The 21,299-nt window shown below is 36.6% G+C and overlaps 1 protein-coding gene across 1 annotated transcript; it reads right to left on the bottom strand.

Annotated features, from left to right (window-relative positions):
• Positions 1 to 19,568: 19,568 nt before the first annotated feature.
• Positions 19,569 to 20,735, bottom strand: LOC138873476 (uncharacterized). The gene has a single exon (XM_070151946.1). It carries the CDS (start codon positions 20,733 to 20,735, stop codon positions 19,569 to 19,571), a length of 1,167 nt encoding a protein of 388 aa, XP_070008047.1.
• Between the last annotated feature and the right edge of the window lie 564 nt (positions 20,736 to 21,299).

Here is a 21,299-nt window from a genome sequence, read left to right as displayed (position 1 = left end):
AGATTTTAGTCATTATTGAGAAAAGTTTGTTTTGCATCGTGCTCATCCTGCACATTTATTAAGGTGATTTAAGCAAAAACAAAACTTTTATTTGACTCAAAACAAAATTAACTATTTCCTTTTCCAAATTTAAAATGACAGACTTGGTTTTCAAACACGGCCTTTCAGCACTCACAAGAACGAAGATTTTAAGGCTGTGAGAGTCAACCAACCAAAAATCAAAATGACCAAAAATGGCTGTCTTTGCAAAGTCAGCCTTCCGGCGTCCCTTTCGGGAACATTTGGCTATTTTTGACAAAAACGTCATCACCTAACTTATTTACGACGAAAATTAATATATTTTTTTGCTATTTTTTGCAAAGGGGAGGTTGGACCCGATGAGGGTTGCCTACGTATCTCACATCCGGCGGGAATCAAACCTGCGTAGTTCGGGCCGAGAAACTAACTATTTTGAAAACAAGACCCTTTTTTCACTTTCCATGGCAAGACAAACTATTATTTCTCTCTTTTCTCTTTTCCTCTTTTTCTCAATTTTCCAACATTCCTGAAATTCAAAGCCGGTCAACATGCTGGTTCGAAACAAATATATGTACAGGACAAATAGGATGCATCAGGATGATCTTTTCATTTTAGGTTTCTAGCCACCTGGAGAGCACAAGAATACAGTTCAAGTTCAGAAATCAGGCGCCCACCTGGAGAGCACGGGAATACAATTCAAGTTCAGCACTCAGGCGCCCACCTGGAGAGCACGGGAATATAGTTCAAGTTCAGCAATCAGGTGCCCACCTGGAGAGCACGGGAATACAGTTCGAGTTCAGCAATTAAGCGCCCACCTGGAGAGCACGGGAATACAGTTCAAGTTTTGGCAATCAGGCGTCCACCTGGAGAAAAGGAAAGCATCTCAGATTATAATTCGAGTTCAGCAATCAGGCGTCCACCTGAAGAAAAGGGAAAGTATCTCAGATCACAATTCAAGTCGGCAACAAAGAGACTTCATCTAGAAAATACAAGTCAACAAGGCAATAGGAATTACAAGATCAAGTTTGAAGATATAGATATGATTCTTGTAATGCATAGATCATAGTTTAGTCTAGCTTCTTTTATTTTGTCATGGTTTAATAAGGAAGTCAGTAAGTAGTAGCACCTGTAGCTAGCAAGCGTCAAGGTTCAAATCCAATGTCTGCATGAAGAACCATTCAAGACTCAAGATCAAGCTTCAGAAGACTTATAGATAGGAATCTTGTAACTCATAGTTGACATGCTTAACTAGTCTTTTTCATTTTTTGATTTTTGATGTAATAACAAGACCGCGGATCGGAACCTCGGCGGAACGGCACCTCAACCGGCACTCCACCTCAGTATACTCCATCACCCCATTCACTTCTGAACTATATGTGGCCTGATTCCTTTATAGCCAAGGATATGTAAGAAGCTCAGATACCAGGGCTCGGTCACATTCTCCTTTCTCTTAACTTTTGGTATCTCTAAAATAAGGGTCGGGTCAAAAAACTTGTCTAGTCGTTCTTTGTCTGAAAATACTTCGTATTTCCAGTCAAAGAGGGGCAACTGTAGACATGTGATTTTTGATCCTCCCCAAGATTTTTCATACTTTAGCACGTAAATATTTAGTTTAGGCCTAATATCTTTATTTCAACCAATTTTGACTCTTTTACTTTATTTCATTGCAAAAAAAAATAAAAATTACAAAAATATTTTAGTGTACGTATCTTTCATAAATTTAAATAAAAAATATACAAAATAACACCTTATTTCTATTTTATATATAATATTGAAAACACAAAAAATAGTTTCATGTTTTAATAGAGTTTGGTTCAATTAATTAGGATTAGTTTTATATTCTTATATTATAATTTGTATATTTAGAAGGAAGAGTTAGTTTTGGGTTAGTTTATCCCATTTTAGTCTTGTAGTCCATTTTTTTTAGTTTTTGTTCCAATTCTCAAGCTCATAATTTCTAGGCCCATATCCCCTAACGTAAAAAACCCTATAAAACAAGACCTAGAACTAGACTCTAACTCGAAGGGAAAAACGGCAGCTCTCAAATAAAGAGGAGCCGCCCACCCCTCTCTGAATTCCTCCAATCTAAGAGCAACCCCTTTTCAAGGTTCACAACTTTTCACTTCCAAAATTCACTAAAGACAAAGTATAATATTTTTAGAGTAGTTATATTTCATAAATTATTACTACAAATTTCAGATTCTTGTGGTTTTAGCAATTGTTTCACTTTCTTTCCCAAGATTCTCTCATATCCCATGGATTTAATGGACTCGTGATCTTTTGATGGTTGTTTGGAATTGTGGACGAAAGGGGGAGGGAGACCTAGATACAAAATTGAAGCAGTAAAAAAGGAAAACAAAATATGAAAACATCAAAAGAAAGAGATCTTGGAATCTCACAATCATTCATCTTCCTCATATTCTTTTGAACAAAAACAATGGCTATATTCTATCCAAATCTAGCTGGGTATGGGATTAATCTATCAAAGCAACGTAATGGAGATCAATCGTCGTCGAGTCGATGTTGAGTGGTTGAGGCTGAGATCCGGTTCGTAGTAACCTTGTTTGGTTCGAATTCGAAGTGTAATCGGTTTCAAGGCAAAATTATATAATACAAAGGTCCTTTCTCTTTTTCTACCTTGCTTTAATTTATTTATTTTTTCTTTTTCTATCTATATATCATGTATTTGTGGCTTATTTGTTATTAATTTGTGTTTGTTGTGTAGGATATAAATAATAGTGATTTTTGATTTTTTTTTTCATTCTTTTGTTTTGGATTTCGTAAAAGTGATATGTGCTGAATTTTTTTTCTCTACATAATGTTTAGTTCATTCTCTTGTCTACCATATCAATCCCTTCCAACTTAGCTGCTTTGATATTTTGCACTAATTCTCTTATCATCATGAGCTTGATTAGTTTAATAAGATCATAAATTGGGTGATAGTTTTGTTATTAAAAGAGAGAGAGAGGGAGAAAGCTGAAACTATTTTGAGGTTCTTCTCTTACTTTGTCTCTGATTTCTCATTAGCAGTCTATGTGTGCTAAATAGGTTGAATACTTGATGGGCATGTCTGATTTTAGTGGTTTGAGTATTTTGAATTAGGGTGTTGTATATTGATCAGCAATTGCCAATGTCATTTCTTGGTTTTTCTGAATTTTAGTTCTCTTAATTTTGTCCTTTTTGTATATGAATCTTTGTTTACAATTCTTGAGATCTTTGCCAGAATCAATATTCTGGCCGTTACTATCCATGTGCTCTTTCGAATGAGGCCTCCTTGTGCGACACAACTCAAGAAGAGCTAGAAGTTGGTCTTATCTTTTCTACAACAAATGATAGTATATTAGTAATTTAAGACATCTCAACACTCAATCGCCTCCTCATTAACCTCTATAGATATCTCTACTTAACATAGAAAATTTCAAATACAAGCCTACCATATTTAGTATTTGAACATAAAGCATAATGGAACAAAATATTAAGCAAACGACAAACCAAAAAGGACTAGAAACATCTCAAAAATAGAAGATTAAGCATAAATTTCTGGAATGGGAGTACTTTTTTTTGCAATCCCTAAAATTAAAAAAAAAGATGCTAAAATTATTATACATGAATCAAAGTAGAAAATTAGTTAAATCCCTAAATAATCAAGAAATTCAATATTCCGTAAAACCAAAACTTTATTTAAAAAAAATAATAGTTGCTTATTTTTAGAGTTAGTCACAAACCCTAGCAATCTAGCCCTAAAATTTCAAAAAGAAAGGAAAAGAAAAAAATAGGGAAGATGAGGAAGAAAGGTTTCAGAGGAGAAGAAGTTACCATTGAGAAGATTTGGTCGTGGAAGAAAGAGAAGAAGTTGATGCTGGAAAATGCTTCTTAGTTGCGAGAGATTGAAAAAAATTGCGTAGAGCTTAACCCATACAGTCAACCTGTACATTACCCAGTTTTTTACCCATAAATACCCATATTTTTATGGGCAACTATGGGTTGAAGCCCAAATATGACCCACTTAAAATACCACTCACCCGGCCCATCAAAATATGGCCAGACTGGGCGGGTTGTCAACATATGGGCCTATTCCATGTTATGCTATCTTATAATGAAGGAAGTATTGTTGATTTGAAGGTTGATGATAAATTGCATTTTAGATATTTTTTTCTTATCTGTTGGAACTTTCATTAAGGGGTTCGCGCATATGAGAAAAGTTATTACTATTGATGGGACATTTCTGAGTGGCATGTATGGAGGTTGCTTGTTGTCTGTTGTGGCACAAAATACAGAGAATCACATTTTTCCAATTGCATTCCGCATAGTCGATAAAGAGTGCGATGATTTTTAGACCTACTTTTTTGAACAGTTGCGACACATTTTTTATGATATTGATGAATTATGCATTATTTGTGATCGACATTTGTCTCTAGTTAGTACTGCCGCTCAACATGGTTTTTGCATGCGTCACATTGCTGAAAATATATGCAAGAGGTTTCATTGTGGAATTTTTATTAAGCATTTTTTTCTACCGCATAGTCATACTGTACTGAGGAATTCTTTGACCATTTTCGGCAATTGCATGATAAAATCAGGGAAATAGCTAACTGTCTCGCAAATAAAATTGGGTTTTAAAAGTGGAGCAGGGCCTTCTTTCCATGAAATCGATACGACATATTGATCACAAACATTGCAGAATCGCTTAATGCAATACTTAAGGATCAAAGAGACTTCTTGATCATTGGCCTATTCAATCATATTGTTTGAAAGTTTGCAGAAGCAAGGAGAGGCATAATGAAATAAAAAATATTTCGACCCTCTTTGTTCCTTCTGCTAAAAAGAAGAATAGGAATAATAGGTTGTCGGCGACGTGCTCCGGGTGCATCAATTAGAGAATAAACATTTTAGCATTGTCAGCCACGGTAGGGATGCAGTAGTTGATCTGGATTTGATCACATATTCTTGTTGTCAGTTTCATTTAGAAAAAATACCATGCCCACATGCAATGACAACTCTGAGATTGAGATTTGGGGATGGATATAGTTCCTCCATTTACGATCACTCCTCTCTGTTCTATAAGGTTTCAACATATTTGGTTGCATATGAAGGAACCATTCACACAATTCCTAGAGAAGAAAAAATAGGTGGTGTCTGATGAGATTCAGTCCACAAAAATACTTCCACCCAATGTCGAGCCTACAAAGGGTAGAAGAAAGACTAAGATATGACCAAGTATTTTAGTGCCTAGTTCTTCTGGTAGCAGGTAAAAATGTAAAAACAAATGTTCTATTTGCAAAGATCGTGGCTACAAGAAAATAACTTGTAAAGTATTGTTACATCATTTTTTATCTTTTAGCTACTGGTGTTATAATAAAGATAATTAACTCTTTAATATTTTAGACTTTTTGTTTGTAATCACTTGTTGTTTTTACTATCAATTGTTGCATTGTACATTATAGACTATTGTTTTATGGTCAACCATCAGCATTGTCTATTGTAGACCTATGATCTAAAGTCAACCCTTTCTTATTTTAAAAAGGAGTCATGTGACCAAGTTGTCTCATATATTATTTTATGGTCAACCACCCACATTGTATATTGTAGATCTATGATCTAGAATCAACCCCTTTATTTTTAGAACGGGTCATATGACCTTCTGTCGTAAAATACTATTTTACAATCAACCGCCACCCATTATCTATTGTAGACCTATGATCTAGAATCAACCTCCTTATTTTAAGAAGGAGACATGTAACCAACTTATCCTATAGAATACTGTTTTATGATCAACCCCCTTATTACTTCTTCAACCACCTGTAATCAACCAATATTTTATTGCCAACCCTTGTTGATATTTTCAATTTAACCAAAACTTATTGTGCTAGTTTAGATAGTCTATTGACAATCATTGGTTTAGGTAGTTAATTTAATATCTAATATTAATAACCACTGGCAGCCAATATGAAAAGTATTTGTTTAATAAATTGAAATACATGGAAAATGCCGATTCAAAGCATCAATTCGTTTCTCAAAACTCTCAACAATCACGTCATTTATGAGAAGTCATATGGAGAGGCACCATTTTGATGTAAAAATTTGTTAATCATTCTTCCAAACAGCCCAATCACTTAATAGAGAAATGCCTTTGAGTCCAAGGTCAAGCATGGACGCCGTTTTCATCAAGAAATTACTGGATAGGCTCATACGAGAGATCCAGAAGATAGGTTGAGGCAAGAGAGGAACATTCGTTGTATTGCATGCATGTTGTTGATTCTTCTTCGTAGGGCTGGTGCAAATATTCACTACTATATTAGCCCAAAAAAAAAATTGCATCCCCATGATCCTTCACCCCCTGCAGTTTAATTTTTTTTCTTTAGTTAATGGGAAAAAAATATATGCTGCTGTGAAGGGAGGAGTTATTTAAATAAAAATATTTATTTTAAGTAAGATGTCTATTTACTTTTTTGTCTTGTTTTTTATTTTTCTGCCTTGGTTGTTTGTATTTTTCATTCGAGAGTACTTAAGTGCAAAAAATTCCCAAAACAAAATAAAGAGATTCCAATAGAAACATACAACTCAGGGATATAAATTCCAGTCTTCCAAATATTTGAATTTCTCGCCAATAAATTGAAAAGTTTACATGAGTTGTTGAATAAACCTACAGTATATAGCCTACACCACTGATGGTCTATAGATTCATTATAAATGTACACCAATAGAATTTAATATTAAAAAATTAAGAATGGTATATCAATCATAAATTGGATAGGCATAGGGGTAGGTCCTCGATTATTAATTTTCCGATAGTGTAAAGTATTGATCTAGTTACCTTAATTCAAAAAATTATAATTATTTGTGAATAACTTTAAGTTGTAAAAATCTAATTCAACAAATTGCAAACTTTGAATTAGATAAAATAGATTAGTATAACGTATCAATTATATTGGTATCAACCTAAGCCTATAATTCGTTATCACAACTTTTATTATATAGCCAATGATTATTATTACAATATAATGTTAAGGTAATGTATGTAATTTAAAGTTTAATTACCTATGATAATCGATCACAATATTACTCAACATTCATACTCAGAGGCATTACTCGTTGATAATGTTTTACTAGACAACACTCTTATATTTAGAGATATTGCTTATTGAGTTGTTACATGTTCTAGAATAAACAACTCTTAATGGTATGAAATACACCACCAAGTATAATAATTTTAAATATTCCATGATGATTAATAAGATTATAAAATCAAAAAACCAAGTTCAAATGTAGTGTAATCCTTATTTTAGTTAATTGTCGACCATTATTTTAACCTTGACTGCTGTGAGCACGTGATTTTTGCCCAAAGCAAATTATTCCCAGAAATACAAACAAAAATAATTTCTTTATTATTTTACAATTTTTGTGAATTTTGATGTCATTTTCTGTTAGTTGTTGCATTTTATCTATGCATTTTAATTCATATGAAAAATACAAAATATGCATTTGCATTTGGGATCTAATTTCATATTTTAGTATTAATTAGGGGTTAATTTGTTTTAGAACAAAATATGAAGAAAATAACAAAAATAGTTCACTTTTGCATTTTTTGTTTAATTGTGAATTCGTCCCGAAATAGTTTTTAAAATAATTTTAGAAATCAATTAGTTTAATTTTGAAATATATTTTAATTGTTGGAATTTTATAAAATTTAAAAATATACAAGATAAAATACAAAAATTAGATAAAAGAAACAAATGAAAAGGAAAAAGAAAACAAAAAGAAATGGGGAAAGGGCTGCCCACGATTTGGGCCATGCCTAATTGATTCACCCAGGCCTAACATTTTTTTTCTCTTTCTTTCCCCGACCCAGGCCCAAACCCCACCAGGTCCAAACGACCCATCTCCAGAGATGCCCAAACGACCCATCTCTAGAGATGCCCAAACGACGTCGTTTCACAGCAAATCAATCCCAGCCCTTCATTCTCCTTAATCCAACGGCTGTGGTGCTTTCTTGTTTACTTAATAAAGATGTCCGAAACATTCCCTAACCCTAAAACATAACTCACCTTCCTCGTACCCCCTGTTACCTCATCGGAACCCCACCGCCGGCGAATGCCACTTATGCCATCGACCGCCAAAACAACACCACGAGACCTCTTCTCCCTCATCATGAATCCACCACCCGTTTCCTTCAAATCCAGCCCTAGCTCGTCGAATCCTCGATCAAAGATTCTCCGGCCAAAACCCAAAGTAACCCAATCACCACCAAATTAACACCATGTGACCGCCTGAGCCTCCTCTACCCAACCCCCATAGTCCTGTCTCTCGAATCTACCTGGAACATCTCGAATATCAAATCGAAGGTTTCCGACCAAAACCCTAATGCAAAATCTCCATGATTTAGGACCCTAACAACCCTAACCAGGTGTTTTCTTATGAAAACACGTGGTTAAGGATGTTACGGGTCAGAAATTTCAGGGGATTTGGAGAAACAACCACTGGCCGGAGCTCTTTGTTGTCAGTGAGTTCTTGTTGGTATTTTCTTTTATTTTCAATTTCTTTTTCCTTTTTTGATTTTCTGCATGTGTGAATTCCATGGTCAATGTCTAGTTTAATTTGCGTTTTAAATTTTTGTCAATATTGTTCTAGTCTTGTGTCCTGATTTTTTGTGATTAAGTCTAGTTGTTTGTTTGATTTTAATATGTTCCAATTCCTGATCTTAGTTTGATTTTAGTTAAGCCGTTGATAATTTGTTAATTAGTTTTACTAAGTTTTGCTTGAATTATTTTCTGGTGTTCCTTTAGTTTAGGTTAATTACTAATTAGTTTAGTTTTAGTTTAATTAATCATAATGATTTGTTGAATTTGGTTATAGTTGATAGTTTAATTTGGTCACTAATTCTGAGTTCAATTGCTAGACTCAATAAGAGTTTAAATCGGGATAGATGCAGAGTTTAGGAAAATGTTTGGTTATAAATGTACTTTTAGTTTAAGTTCAGGGGTAGTATAGGCATGGAGAAGGGCTGTTTTGTTAAAGAATAGTAATTTCAAAACCAAAATAAGGGTAGTATAGGTATTCTAGAGGTAGAAGAACACCCTAGGGCCTTCTAGAAGGGGGCCTTGGTGTAAGTTTCAGCTTTTTAGAAGCAGTAACTTGAGTAACAAGTTAGGAAATGAGGGTGTTAACTTGTGTAATAAGTTAGAAAACAAGGGACTAATAGGCAATTGAAAATCTGAAGCTTCCCCTTAGTTTTGCCTATAAAAGGCAGTCTTTATTGCTTTGTTGAAGAAGGTTTTTTGCACCCAAAAATTTCTCCAAAATTCCCCCCAAAAATCATTCTGCAGATCTGAGCTATAGAATTTGAATTTCAAATCAAAAAAGTTCAAACTCTGAACTCTTATAGACCAAATCCCCTTTTAGATTTTAGATTCTGCCAAAAATCCAAAAACAAACACAAAAGCAATAGAAAAGTCCAAAAAAAAAACTACTGCTACATTAGTTTCTGTAAGTCATTTTCAGAGTTCAACACTTAATTCAAGTTTCTAGCTCAATTAGGATCCAAAACTGCTTGAATTCCTTTGTTTCTATTTGGTATTTGAGGTCTGAAGGTAATTTGGGTCAGCTGGGCATTGAATATGATTAAATCGAGTTGATTATGGTAATCTGTTAAGTGTGGGGGTATGCTGGGTTTAGTTTCTGGTTGTTTGATATAGTTTTGGGTTAATTTGTTGATTCTGCTTGGTCTTCAATTCATTTTTGAACTGCTGAATCCTTTCTGGGCTGTTGTACTTGTTCATTGACTGCTTCTAGGTTATCACTGGTTCCCTAGAACTGTTACTGTTGCTAACTTCTCCTTCTTCCTTTGATATTCTGATTTCCAGGTACACGTTTTTGAACCTGTTTCGATGTATCATCCCCTGTTGACAACATGAAATGAAATTGAAGCAAATTCTCTGTTGTAGATCTGTTAGCTTGTTATGTTTGAGATAGTTTGTCGTGATTTGGTGGTTGTACACTGTTATCAAATTCGAAATGCATAATTGAACTGACTGGTTATGTATTAATGGGACTGTAAACTGTTATGTCTCAGATTCATGTGAGTTTATTTTTCGAGTTAATTACTAGTTGTAGCTAGTCCCTTATTAGCTTATGCATACACCTGTTAAGTACTAGTTGTAATTAATTTCATAGAATAAGTCCATACTAGTTGTAATTAATTCCCTATTAGCTGGTTCATGTCCCTGTATTAACAGACGGTTCAGTACGAGATAGAACTTCTACTAGTCATTTTCATATTCTCAATCTATAATTAAGTAGATCATAGTCATAGATGAATACGTTGGTTTAAATGTTGGATTTAAGTTCGAGTCTCAGCATGTTTATTCATAAGTGAGGAAACTACTGTCCAATCCCACTAGGATTCTGAAATTGATGATAAGTCCCCAGTTTTGTTTTCTAAAAATCGAATTGTTGCTTCATATTCCTGGACGATTTTGAATGTCAAGTAGTGTATTATAGATGTTAATCTAACGATGTGAAAGGACTGTGGCCTGGTGATCATTTGAATTCAATTTCGTTTCATAATTAGTATTGTGGCATGTTTCAACTTGAGCCATATTTCTGGGCTCACTTTAGCCTAGTGGCGTGAAGCTGCCAGAATAGTGCAAGACCCATTGCTGATCACTTAATTGCTAAGAACTGAAAGCTGGCGTATGTTTGGGCCCTGAAGCTCGAGCTTCTTGTGAATCGGACTGGGTCCCAACAGACTGAAATCCCATTGGGCTGCTGAATCATAGCCCTAAGTTTTGGGCCTCTTTGAATGCTTCTAATGATAATTGATTGGTTAACTAATAAATTAGGGCCTTTAGAGGCAAATAAAAATAGAAGAATATAGTTGCTTTTAGGTGGGTTTTTTTTAATAAAATGAGACGAGCCTCGCCCAATAAAATATAAAATTGCGGGGCCCTCAGTAAAAGCTAAAAAATATTTAGAAATTTGGGACGGGCCGTTCAGCGAATTTCACGGCCTTCCTCAAAATAAATATGCGTTAGATTCTTTAGGCACGATTTTAATAAAATTATCTTCTTAAACTTGGGTGCGCATTGATGCGACCCAAATCCAAATCTCAATGAAGTCGAAATGTGTTAACAACCACGGGTGCATTGATTGCGTCGTGGTTCGAGACGCGTTTTCACGACGTTGCAATTCTTTTAAAATAATAACAAAAGTGGTTTACGAATAAAAAGCACATAAGCTAGCATGTATTTAAATCAGATAAAATCAAATACAATAGTTAAGCAACCGTGCTAGAACCACGGAACCCGGGAATGCCTAACACTTTCTCCCGGGTTAACAGAATTCCTTATCCGGATTTCTGGTTCACAGACTGTGATACAGAGTCATATTTTTCCTCAGTTTGGGATTCAACCGGTGACTTGGGACACCATTAATCTCCCAAGTGGCGACTCTGAATAATTAACAATTAAATCCCATTCCGATTGTCCTTTAAGTGAAAAAAATTCCTTTACGCCCTCGCGGGCGTAGGTGAAAAAGGAGGTGTGACAACTCTGGAGACTCTGCTGGGGACGAACCCAGTATCTTTGGTTCAGGGTTTAAGAATTCGAGCTTAGAATAATTGTTGTGTTGGCTTTATCTGATCTCCTTACATGTTTCATGCTAAATGCTTTACCGCTTTGATATTATCTGAGCTGTATATAAGTTGTGCCGAACTTGAACTGTATTCCTGTGCTCTCCAGGTGGGCGCCTAACTGCTGAACTTGAACTGTATTCCCGTGCTCTCCAGGTGGGCGCCTGATTTCTGAACTTGAACTATATTCTCGTGCTCTCCAAGTGGGCACCTGATTGCTGAACTTGAACTATATTCCCGTGCTCTCCAGGTAGGTGCCTGATTTCTGAACTTGAACTGTATTCCTGTGCTCTCCAGGTGGGCGCCTGATTGCTGAACTTGAACTGTATTCCCGTGCTCTCCAGATGGGTGCCTGTTTTCAACAAAAATAGACAAACAAAGAAAATTTTCTGTCCCAGTTTGGTAGCTGGGCACATCTGTGAGTGTTAAACTGAATAATGTTACCAAATATTCTAAGAATTTGAAAGCTAGATCCTATTATCCAGGGGGGATCCTGGCAACTCTTAATTAAACGACAATTTTAAATCTAAGTTATATCTTCTAAAGGTATTACTTTTGCTACATCTTGTTATCTAAGAAACTATTAAAGCTACATCCCATTATCCAGGAGAGTCCTGAAAATCAAAAGTCAAGTTTTATCCTAAGAGCGACAATTCTTTACGGCTGCATTATACTACCCTACAATAGAACCTACGCTAAATCTTGTTATCTAACGACAATCTTAAAGCTAGGTCCCATTATTCAGGAGGGTCCTGAAGACTTCTAATTGAATCCTATCTTAAACGTGCAAACTTTGAAACCAACTTATGTTCCTTTGGGGTACATTCATGCTAAGTTTTGCTACTTATGATTGTTTTGATTTTTGAACTAGGTCCCATTTTCCAGGAGGGTCCTGAAAATTTACGGTCAAACCTATTTGGTGCTTACTTTTCCTTACGGAGGGTTTCTCCGAAACAAACGAAATTTTCTGCCCCTGTTTCAATCAAAGAAAATTTTGTCAGTTTAAAAACATGGTAGTTGGTTTGTGGCCTTGACTTTGAGGGCGATTGCTCCTTCACTTCCCATGATCACTTGGATTTCCACTCGACGACCTTGCTTGTTCATTGACTAACCACTTTCTCTGTCACCCTTATCACAGAAAATACCTCTTCTCCATTCAAACCCACTATCCACTATCTGTTGCATTGCTCATAAACTGACATTTACCAAACCTTTGGTTTCACATGAACCCCAAAGCATATTGATTGTTACCAACTCAGTGCGCACGTTGTTCTTTCCTGATTTAAATCACTGGCCTTGGACTTGAGGTCTATTGCTCCATCGTTTGCCATGATAGCTTTGATTTCTGCTTGGATAATTTTGCTTGTCACTGGTTTACCACCCTTTTTTGTCAATCTTATCACATAAAATACCTTTAATTCGTTCACCCTAACCCCTCCATCTGTTGCACCGTTCATGAACTCCTATATACCAAACCTTTGTATCCCAAAGCATGTTGATTGTTACCAGCTCAGTGTGCTTGTTGTTCTTTCCTGACTTATGACGCTTCAATGTGCTAACCAGATCCCGTTTTGTGCAATTGGAAAGCTGGTGGCAAATTTTGAAATCATTTTTCACTTGTTCTAACCAAACAAACTCAGGAAGGGGAAGTAAACAAGACAAAATGAATAGAGTAACGGACAAAGGAAAGAGATGAGTGGTAACAAGAAAACTACAAAGTAGAAACCTATCAGATGTGGATACCAACTCTAATGACCATGACATGCACCTGTGGCCTATTCTGTTAAGCAAGTCTGATGTCCAACTCTTATTATCCTTAAACTGTGAAACTAGGCTTCAATGCTCCGATTATTCAATCTGGTTTACAATCCTTATTCGACTTGTAGTGCCCGAAGGATTTTCACCATCAAGCCTCTCTCATTTCGTTCTTTCTCTCAACTTACAGTTGCCTCAAGGTTCCGGTGAAGGTTTTCACCAATAAGACTCTCTAATTTTTGATTTCTCTCAGCTTTCACCACCTTATGATGCCCGTGAGGGTTTTCAGCAATAAGACTCTTATTTTCATTATTTTTTCCTTCTTGGACTAGAGTGTTTCCCCTGATATGAATCACCTCTACTTGCTCGACTTGGCATCTCTCGAAGACTGATCAGAAAGTCTTTCTTTGGATCGTAATGTGAGCTTTTGGGTAGGGTTAGAAAGAAGGGGTATCAAAAGGCTTAAAACAATTCAAATGGGTTCAAAATTACAACTTTCGGAATCAGATTTCTTACAACCACAACTTCTGCCCCAATTTCTTGCTTGGGGACTTTTGGATTTTATTTTGGTGGGACCGAACCGTGAGGCTGCCTACGTATCCTTAAAAGGAATCAGGTCGAACGTAGTTCATGTCATAGGAATTACTTTGTTTTTTGTGATTTTTCTTTTCTTTTTCTTTCTCTTCTTTTTTTCTTTTATTTTTCTTTTTGTTTTTTTTCTCTTTTTCTTTTTTTTTTTCTCTTTTCCTTTTCATTCTTTTCTTTCTCTTTTCGTTCTTTTCTTTCTCTTTTTCTCTTTGTCCTTTACTTACATTTTGCACTTGCATTTCTAAACTTTACTACTGATTCCAAAGAGGGGTATGAAAAGGAAATAAATAATACTCAAAAAGGGTAACAAAGGATAAAATGTTTAGATAGCAGAACAAAATGCCTTCGTCATTCCGATCTTCAAAACATGGCAAGTACAAACAAGCACAACTTAACCAAAGAAATTATATATAATATCTTTTGACCGCATCAGAATTGATAGTCATTTCTACACATTTGCCTTCTACATCTGTTAAACACAAAGCACCATTGGACAACACTCTCACTCTCATTACCACGAACGGCCCCCTGCAAATTTGAGGCGACTTGCCTTTAGCTTCGACCCAATGCGGCAGGATGCATTTCAATAGGGTTTCTTTATGTTCTATCTGCCCCAGTTTCACACAATTCGGGCTTGAAGTGATCTCAAAATGCCTTTGCTTATTTTCCCTCGCATGTCCCTACATCTTCAAAATTGCTTCATTGCTTCATGACTAAATTGACTTTTAATACCAGGCTGAGAATTATGCGTGCATGTCATGTCACTAGAGTCAACAGGAAAAGAACTATAAAAGAAAAGAGGACTAAACAAAAAATGACTAGTAGTTACAGAAAACAGAAAATTGCATTAGACAGCTGGTGAAATGATTTGAACAACAAAACAAGCAAACTAAACTAGGGTTACAAACCTAGAACAAACCTAGATAACACTAAACGAGCTGCTACGACTAAACAACTAGGTAAAATAAAAGGATAGAAGGGTTTGAGTCACAAGACAATATTCGGATTACAACCCTGGAAATAATCCGGACAACAGAAATGATAACAAAATAGACCACCAAAACTCCTCCCTAGCTAACCAAGAAAAGAGCGTCTTTCCAATCACCAAACTCAGCATCTTAGCCACTGACTTCTACATCAACAATACTAGGACCTTCATAAGTCTCCATCACATTGTTCTTAACAAATTGCTTTTGGGTTCCCTGTGCCTGCTCGTTCTTAGGATCAACCTCTGATAGCGCTTCGTAGTGCGTGGACCTCCGAGGATCTCAGAAGAATTCTCATATTCCTTTTCAAAATAAATCATACCCACCATACGCATCTCATTACACACAGGCGATGGCCCTTGGCTAGTGTCTGCTGCATCTTGATTTTGCACGACAATGTCACCTGCATCAATAAGCTTTTGAATTGCTTTCTTCAGATGCCAACACTTCTCTATGTCATGCCCTGGGGCATCTGAGCAACATGCACACCTTAGAGAAAAATCAAACTTCTTTTTTTTTAATCCACTAGGCAATCGCCTAGGGCTAGTTTTATTATATATATAAATCCAAACAAAACAAAACATACATAATTTAAGGTTGTCTTGCATTGTGGAAAATTAACTATGACTATTACATAATACCTATTACCAATATTGAGAACGGATCTCCATTGGTATCATATATGGACTGATAATGTTATTGACGATCAATCTTGCCATCTCCATTAATGTGAAGCTCCAGAAATGTGAAGCTCCAGGAACGGATCAATCCCATTCCCCATATATTCGCAGCACAGGCACGCGCTCATCCAGTCTGACCCCCTTTCTTCCAGGTGAATCTCGCCCCATGCATATACCATCTCCATTAATGTGAGAAAGCATGCACTATCAAAGTCGCACATTCCAAGTTCATTGTCCAGTATGTGTTACATTTGAAAACATGCGATTCCATTTGAGAACAGGCGTGTATCCATTTTATAATTTAAAATGTCTTCCTAAAAAGACACACCCCCACATATTTTGTTTTGAAAGCTTCCAGTTCCATGTGTGTATCAAGATGCACATGGTGTATTCCATCTTTTGTAGCATTGTGCTATTCAAGAGCATGCTCAAAGCACTCCCAATAAAATATGTCCCCGTTTTCAAGACCCCATTCACGTGCCTTCTTGCTGGACAACTTTCCAATCCATGCTTAGGCCATGCGTGTATCTCCAACTTCGATAGAATCAATTCCAGCGTGCAAAATTCCATGGACACACTCTACCATTTCTCGAATTGAGCTAAAGTATTGCATGCTCAAGTATCAAAATCATCTATGTCCAGCATGCTTTGCCTTCCAGCGTGCTCTTCTATGTGTGAGCATGCGTGCCTCCCAGCTGCTCTGGTTGCAACATTTGCTACCCTCTATGCTTGTGCTTTGTTCATCCCTTCCTGTATTCGTTTTTGCTCGAGTGCGCATCCCAGACCAAGAGACATGTTTCTCGCTTTTCAGAATAAACCATGTGCTTACATGAAATGTTTTTCGTAGCCCTCCATGCCAATTCCCTAGCGTGCTTGTGCAGATTCCAATAAAAATGTTGTCTTTTACTAAGCATAATATCACGTGCCCATCTTGTTTACTGAAAGGTTTTTGTTCTTTAATAAAGCATATTTGTACCTGCGCGCTAGAGATACCCTCCTCCCTTAGGATTTGATGGTCGATTAAGTTGACATGTCTCCTGCTATTTCTATTCTCTTTGCTTCTTATCTCCTGTCCACCTTCACCCTTAGACTTGGACATTGCATCTTATCTTCATTAACCAACCTCATTCCTTGTGCATCTAGATGCCAGAATTGTTGGCATTCTATTTCTCCATGATCTAAAGCATAATTAGCCAAATGATCAGCCAACTTGTTGCCCTCTCTATGAATATGAGTAACTGTGTAATTGACCCCAATCATTAGTTGCATTATTTCCTCTACCTGCTCAGATATGATCCATGGTGGTTTCCAAATCCCATCCATTATCTTTTTTAATAACATTGAGTCAGTTTGAAGCCATACATGAGAGTATTGTTGAAATCTGCAGAACCTTAGTGCTTCTACCATGGCCTTCACTTCAACTACTGTGTTTGTTGTCTCCTCAATCTCCCTCCCTACTGACTTGACTATGTCACCATTTTCATTTCTTATACAAAAACCTATTGAGCTCCTTCCTGGATTTCCCCTCGATGCCCTGTCTGTATTAACCTTTAGCCATCCTGTACTTGGAAGTTCCCACATGACTTTGGTAACTTTAAGTTTAGGAGTGAAATTTTCAATCATGGCTAGAAGGTCTTTCCATTTGTGAGGTACCATGTCCATCCCAGGCTTTCTCACTTTCACCAATTCCTGGAGATTTGATGAAACTTGATAAATCACCCTGCTAGTTGTCACAGCATCACCATATTTCATACTATTTCTTCTTTTCTAGAGTTCCCATACTACGCATGAAGGGAGTGCTTGCATTACCAGTTTGAGCCTTAAGCATACATTTTTAGTCCAACATTTTGTGATTGCTTGGTGCAATGTAAGTCCTTCCACAGCTATTCCTGCCCTCGATAGAAAATACTTCCATGTTGTCTTTGCAGTTTCTGATCTAAAAAACAAATGCTGAAGATATTCCTCATCAGGATGTACACAACACCAGCATTTTGATGGCATGCAGTAGCCTACCTTTTTCAAGAAATCATCTAAAGGTAACTTTTCTTTCCACACTTTCCACATGAAAAATGCTATTTTAAAAGGCAGTCCCTTTACCCAAATCATCCTATAAGTTGTTCTTGGTTCGTCTCTTCTTCTCGTATAATCCCATACTGACTTAACACTGAAATATCCTCTTGTTTACAGCATCCAACAAGGCACGTCAAGAACCTGCTGAGGTGAAGGTGGTTTGATTTTCTCTAGAATGTGTACTGTTAAGTCTTCAGGAAGCATTTCAAATAGCCTGTCCACATCCCACCCACCATCTAAGGTAACCTCATGTACATTTTGTACTGTTTCATCTATACCAAAGTCCTGAGAAACTAAAAAATATAGTGCCCCAAGACCTGTCTAGTTTTCAAACCAAAAAAGTAAGGATCCCTTTTTTGTTTGCCAAAAGATTTGATGTTAAATAATATCTCTGCATTCCAGCATTTTTCTCCAAATGTGAGACCCCATTTTCCATGAAACAACTATTGAATTCATTTTCTTACAGTATTTCTGACATACGAAAGAGCTCCATAGGCTTGGTTTTGTTCTGAAATTCCACCACAACTTGCTGAATAATGCCTTTGTTACATCATGCAGTGACCTGAAACCTATTCCTCCTTCCTCAACTGGCATGCATAAGGTATTCCATGAAGCCCAATGCCTACTAGTTCCTCCTACAGAGCTGCTCCAGAAAAACTGAGCAAACAATTTGTGCAACCTATTTATCACATATTTTGGAGGGTTTACAGCTGATAGTAGATGCATAGGCATGCTTTGCAGTACATGGGATATGAGAACTGCCCTTCCCCCTACTGATAATAACTTGCCCTGCCAGGATTGCATTTTGTCCATTACCTTAGTAATTAGGGGCTGATAGTATTCCAGCTTTCTCCTTGCATAAAAAATAGGACAACCTAGGTATGTGATAGGAAATTCATTCCTATGAATGCCTGTGATCCTTTCCACCTTGCTGACCACTTCTATGTGTGTTAAATGATGCAGGTACACAGCTGATTTGGTCTTGTTAATAAGCTGCCCAGATGCATTTTCATATGCATTCAACACTTGCATAATCAACATCAGAGAAGTTTCATCAGATGATGAAAAAATAATCATGTCATCTGCATACACCAAATGATTGATCTTTGGACTCCACTTTGGCATTCCAAATCCACAAAAATACAGGTTAGTATGAAGTGCATTGAGGCCCCTAGATAATGCTTCTGCTGCCAAGATAAACAAAGTTGGAGATACAGGATCACCTTGTTTTGCTCCCCTTGAGGATTTAAAGAAACCATGAGCTTGACCATTGATTAGAATAGAATACCAATTGTTTGAAACTAATCCAAAGACAATCCCTATCAACCTTTCTGTGAATCCCATCTTTCTTATTACCTTTGTTAGGATTAGCCAGGATAATCTATCATAAGCTTTGGTCATATCTAGCTTCAGGATGACATTAGGTCCAGCCTTAGTTCTAAGCCTAATGTCAGTGACTATCTCCTGAGTTAGAAGGATGTTTTCTACTATATTCCTGCCCTTAACAAAACCTGACTGTTCCTCCGATATCAGATTTGGGAGAAGTTTCACTAGCCTTTCATACACGACCCTCGATATAACCTTATTTGAAAAATTACTGAGGCTTATTGGTCTTAGATCAGAAAAAGTGGTAACTTCTTTTTTCTTTGGTATTAGAACTAGGTTTGTGTGTGTTACACACTTTGGTAGCTCATGACCATTGAAAAAAGCCCTCACCATGTCGAACAGGTCATCCCCTATTATGTCCCAACAAGAATGATATAGCTTGCCTGTCATACCATCTGGCCCTCCAGCACTATCACCATTAAGTCCAAATACTGCCTCTTTAACCTCTTCTTTTGTTGGCTACTTAATCAATTCTGCATTCTGTTCATTGTTCATTAGATTAGGAACATGGTCTACGATCTCAAATAAAGAAGGAGAAGCTGTTTCTGTGAACTGTTCCTCGTAAAATCTGATAGCCTCTTCTGCAATTTCTTTTTCTTCTTCAATCCATGTTCCTCCACTATCTTGAATTCTGTTAAGCTGAAGTCTCTTCCTCCTACCTCTCACTTGTGCGTGGAAGAAATTAGTATTCCTATCCCCTTCCTTGAACCAAGTCATGCCCGCTTTTTGTTGCCAAAATTTCTCCTCTAGTGTAAGACATTTGATCAATTCTGCCTGAACCTTTTGTAGCCTTTCCCTGTTCATCCCTATAGGATTTGCTTCAAATTCTGCTTCGTGAACCATCACTACCTCCTCCATGCTTGCTATCTTTTGGAAAATATTTCCAAACGTAGCCTTACTCCACAATGAAAGGGCTTTCTTTAATTTTTTTAACTTGTGATTAAAAATAATAAAAGGATTTGCACTGAAATCAGCTGTCCAGTTCTCTCTCACCACATCTTTAAAAGTTGCATGTTCCACCCAAAAATTCAAGAACTTAAAACGCTTTTTTATTGGTGGAGTCTCAAAATCACACTTCAGATACATTGGACTATGATCGGAACCAGTCTTTGATAAATGTTGCACCTCTATTCCCGGAAATGTTTGTTGGAATTGAAAATTGGCCAAGCATCTGTCTAGCCTTTTGAATATACAGTCTTCTTCTGCTCTCCCATTCCACCATGTGAATATGCTACCTTTAAATCCAAGATCGAAGAGATTGTAAATGTTGACGCACTGTCGAAAATCATCAATTTCATTCAGTGACACAGGTAACCCCCCAAACTTCTCTTCTTCGTCCCATATTACATTGAAATCTCCCCCTACTAGCCATGGTGCATTCATATCCCTTGCCATTTCATATAATGAATCCCATAATTGTATCCTCTCAATTGCATCACATTTAGCATATATCAAAGTTAGAACAAACTCCACATGCGATTCAGTATGAAACAATCGTAGTGTTAATTGTTGCACCATATTGTACATGACAGTTACCTCAAATACCTCATCTATGAATGCCCAGATCTTGTTGGAAACATTTGAAATTGCTTGTGCAAGTCCTATCTTGTTTCTGTACCTTTCCATTTTTTTGCTTGTTGCTTTGGCTCCATTAATCCTACAAATTCATAGTGATTTTTCTTATGCATTTTTGTCAACCTTTCAAAGGCCTGCTGTGTGTTGACTGACCTTATATTCCAAATGAGAGCATTCATCACTGATTGTTGGATTTAGTTAGCGTTCTCCTTGTGTGCACCCCAGCTTTTGGTACTGCAAAATTATCTTTTTGTTGCTTCTTCTTACCTTTTGCTGCTGATTTTGCCTTTTCCACTTGCGTAGGTGATAAGTCACCTTGCCTTGCCACATTCATAAGGTGTTGGGTAGTTGATTCTTGATCCATGTCGTATCCTGATTTACCAGGTTCTTCTCCTTCTTCATTGTCTTCCTTCCCTCCTGATGTAGCTCCAAATGCATTCCTTTTATGGACCAAGTCCTTATCTTCTCCTCTTTCTAACAGCTTCAACTGATTTTTCTCCAATGTAATAGTAATATTTACTATTTCTGTTTTATGTTTTGGTTGTTTCTCCTTCTCTATTATGTTGTGTCCTTATGGGTCTTCTTATGATATCTGAATTTGATCATCTTCTGTTC

The sequence above is a fragment of the Nicotiana sylvestris genome, chromosome 7, assembly GCF_000393655.2.
Source record: "Nicotiana sylvestris chromosome 7, ASM39365v2, whole genome shotgun sequence".
Taxonomy (NCBI): domain Eukaryota; kingdom Viridiplantae; phylum Streptophyta; class Magnoliopsida; order Solanales; family Solanaceae; genus Nicotiana; species Nicotiana sylvestris.
The sequence above is the reverse complement of the archived record's forward strand: the minus strand, read 5'-3'. Positions and strand labels throughout refer to the sequence as shown.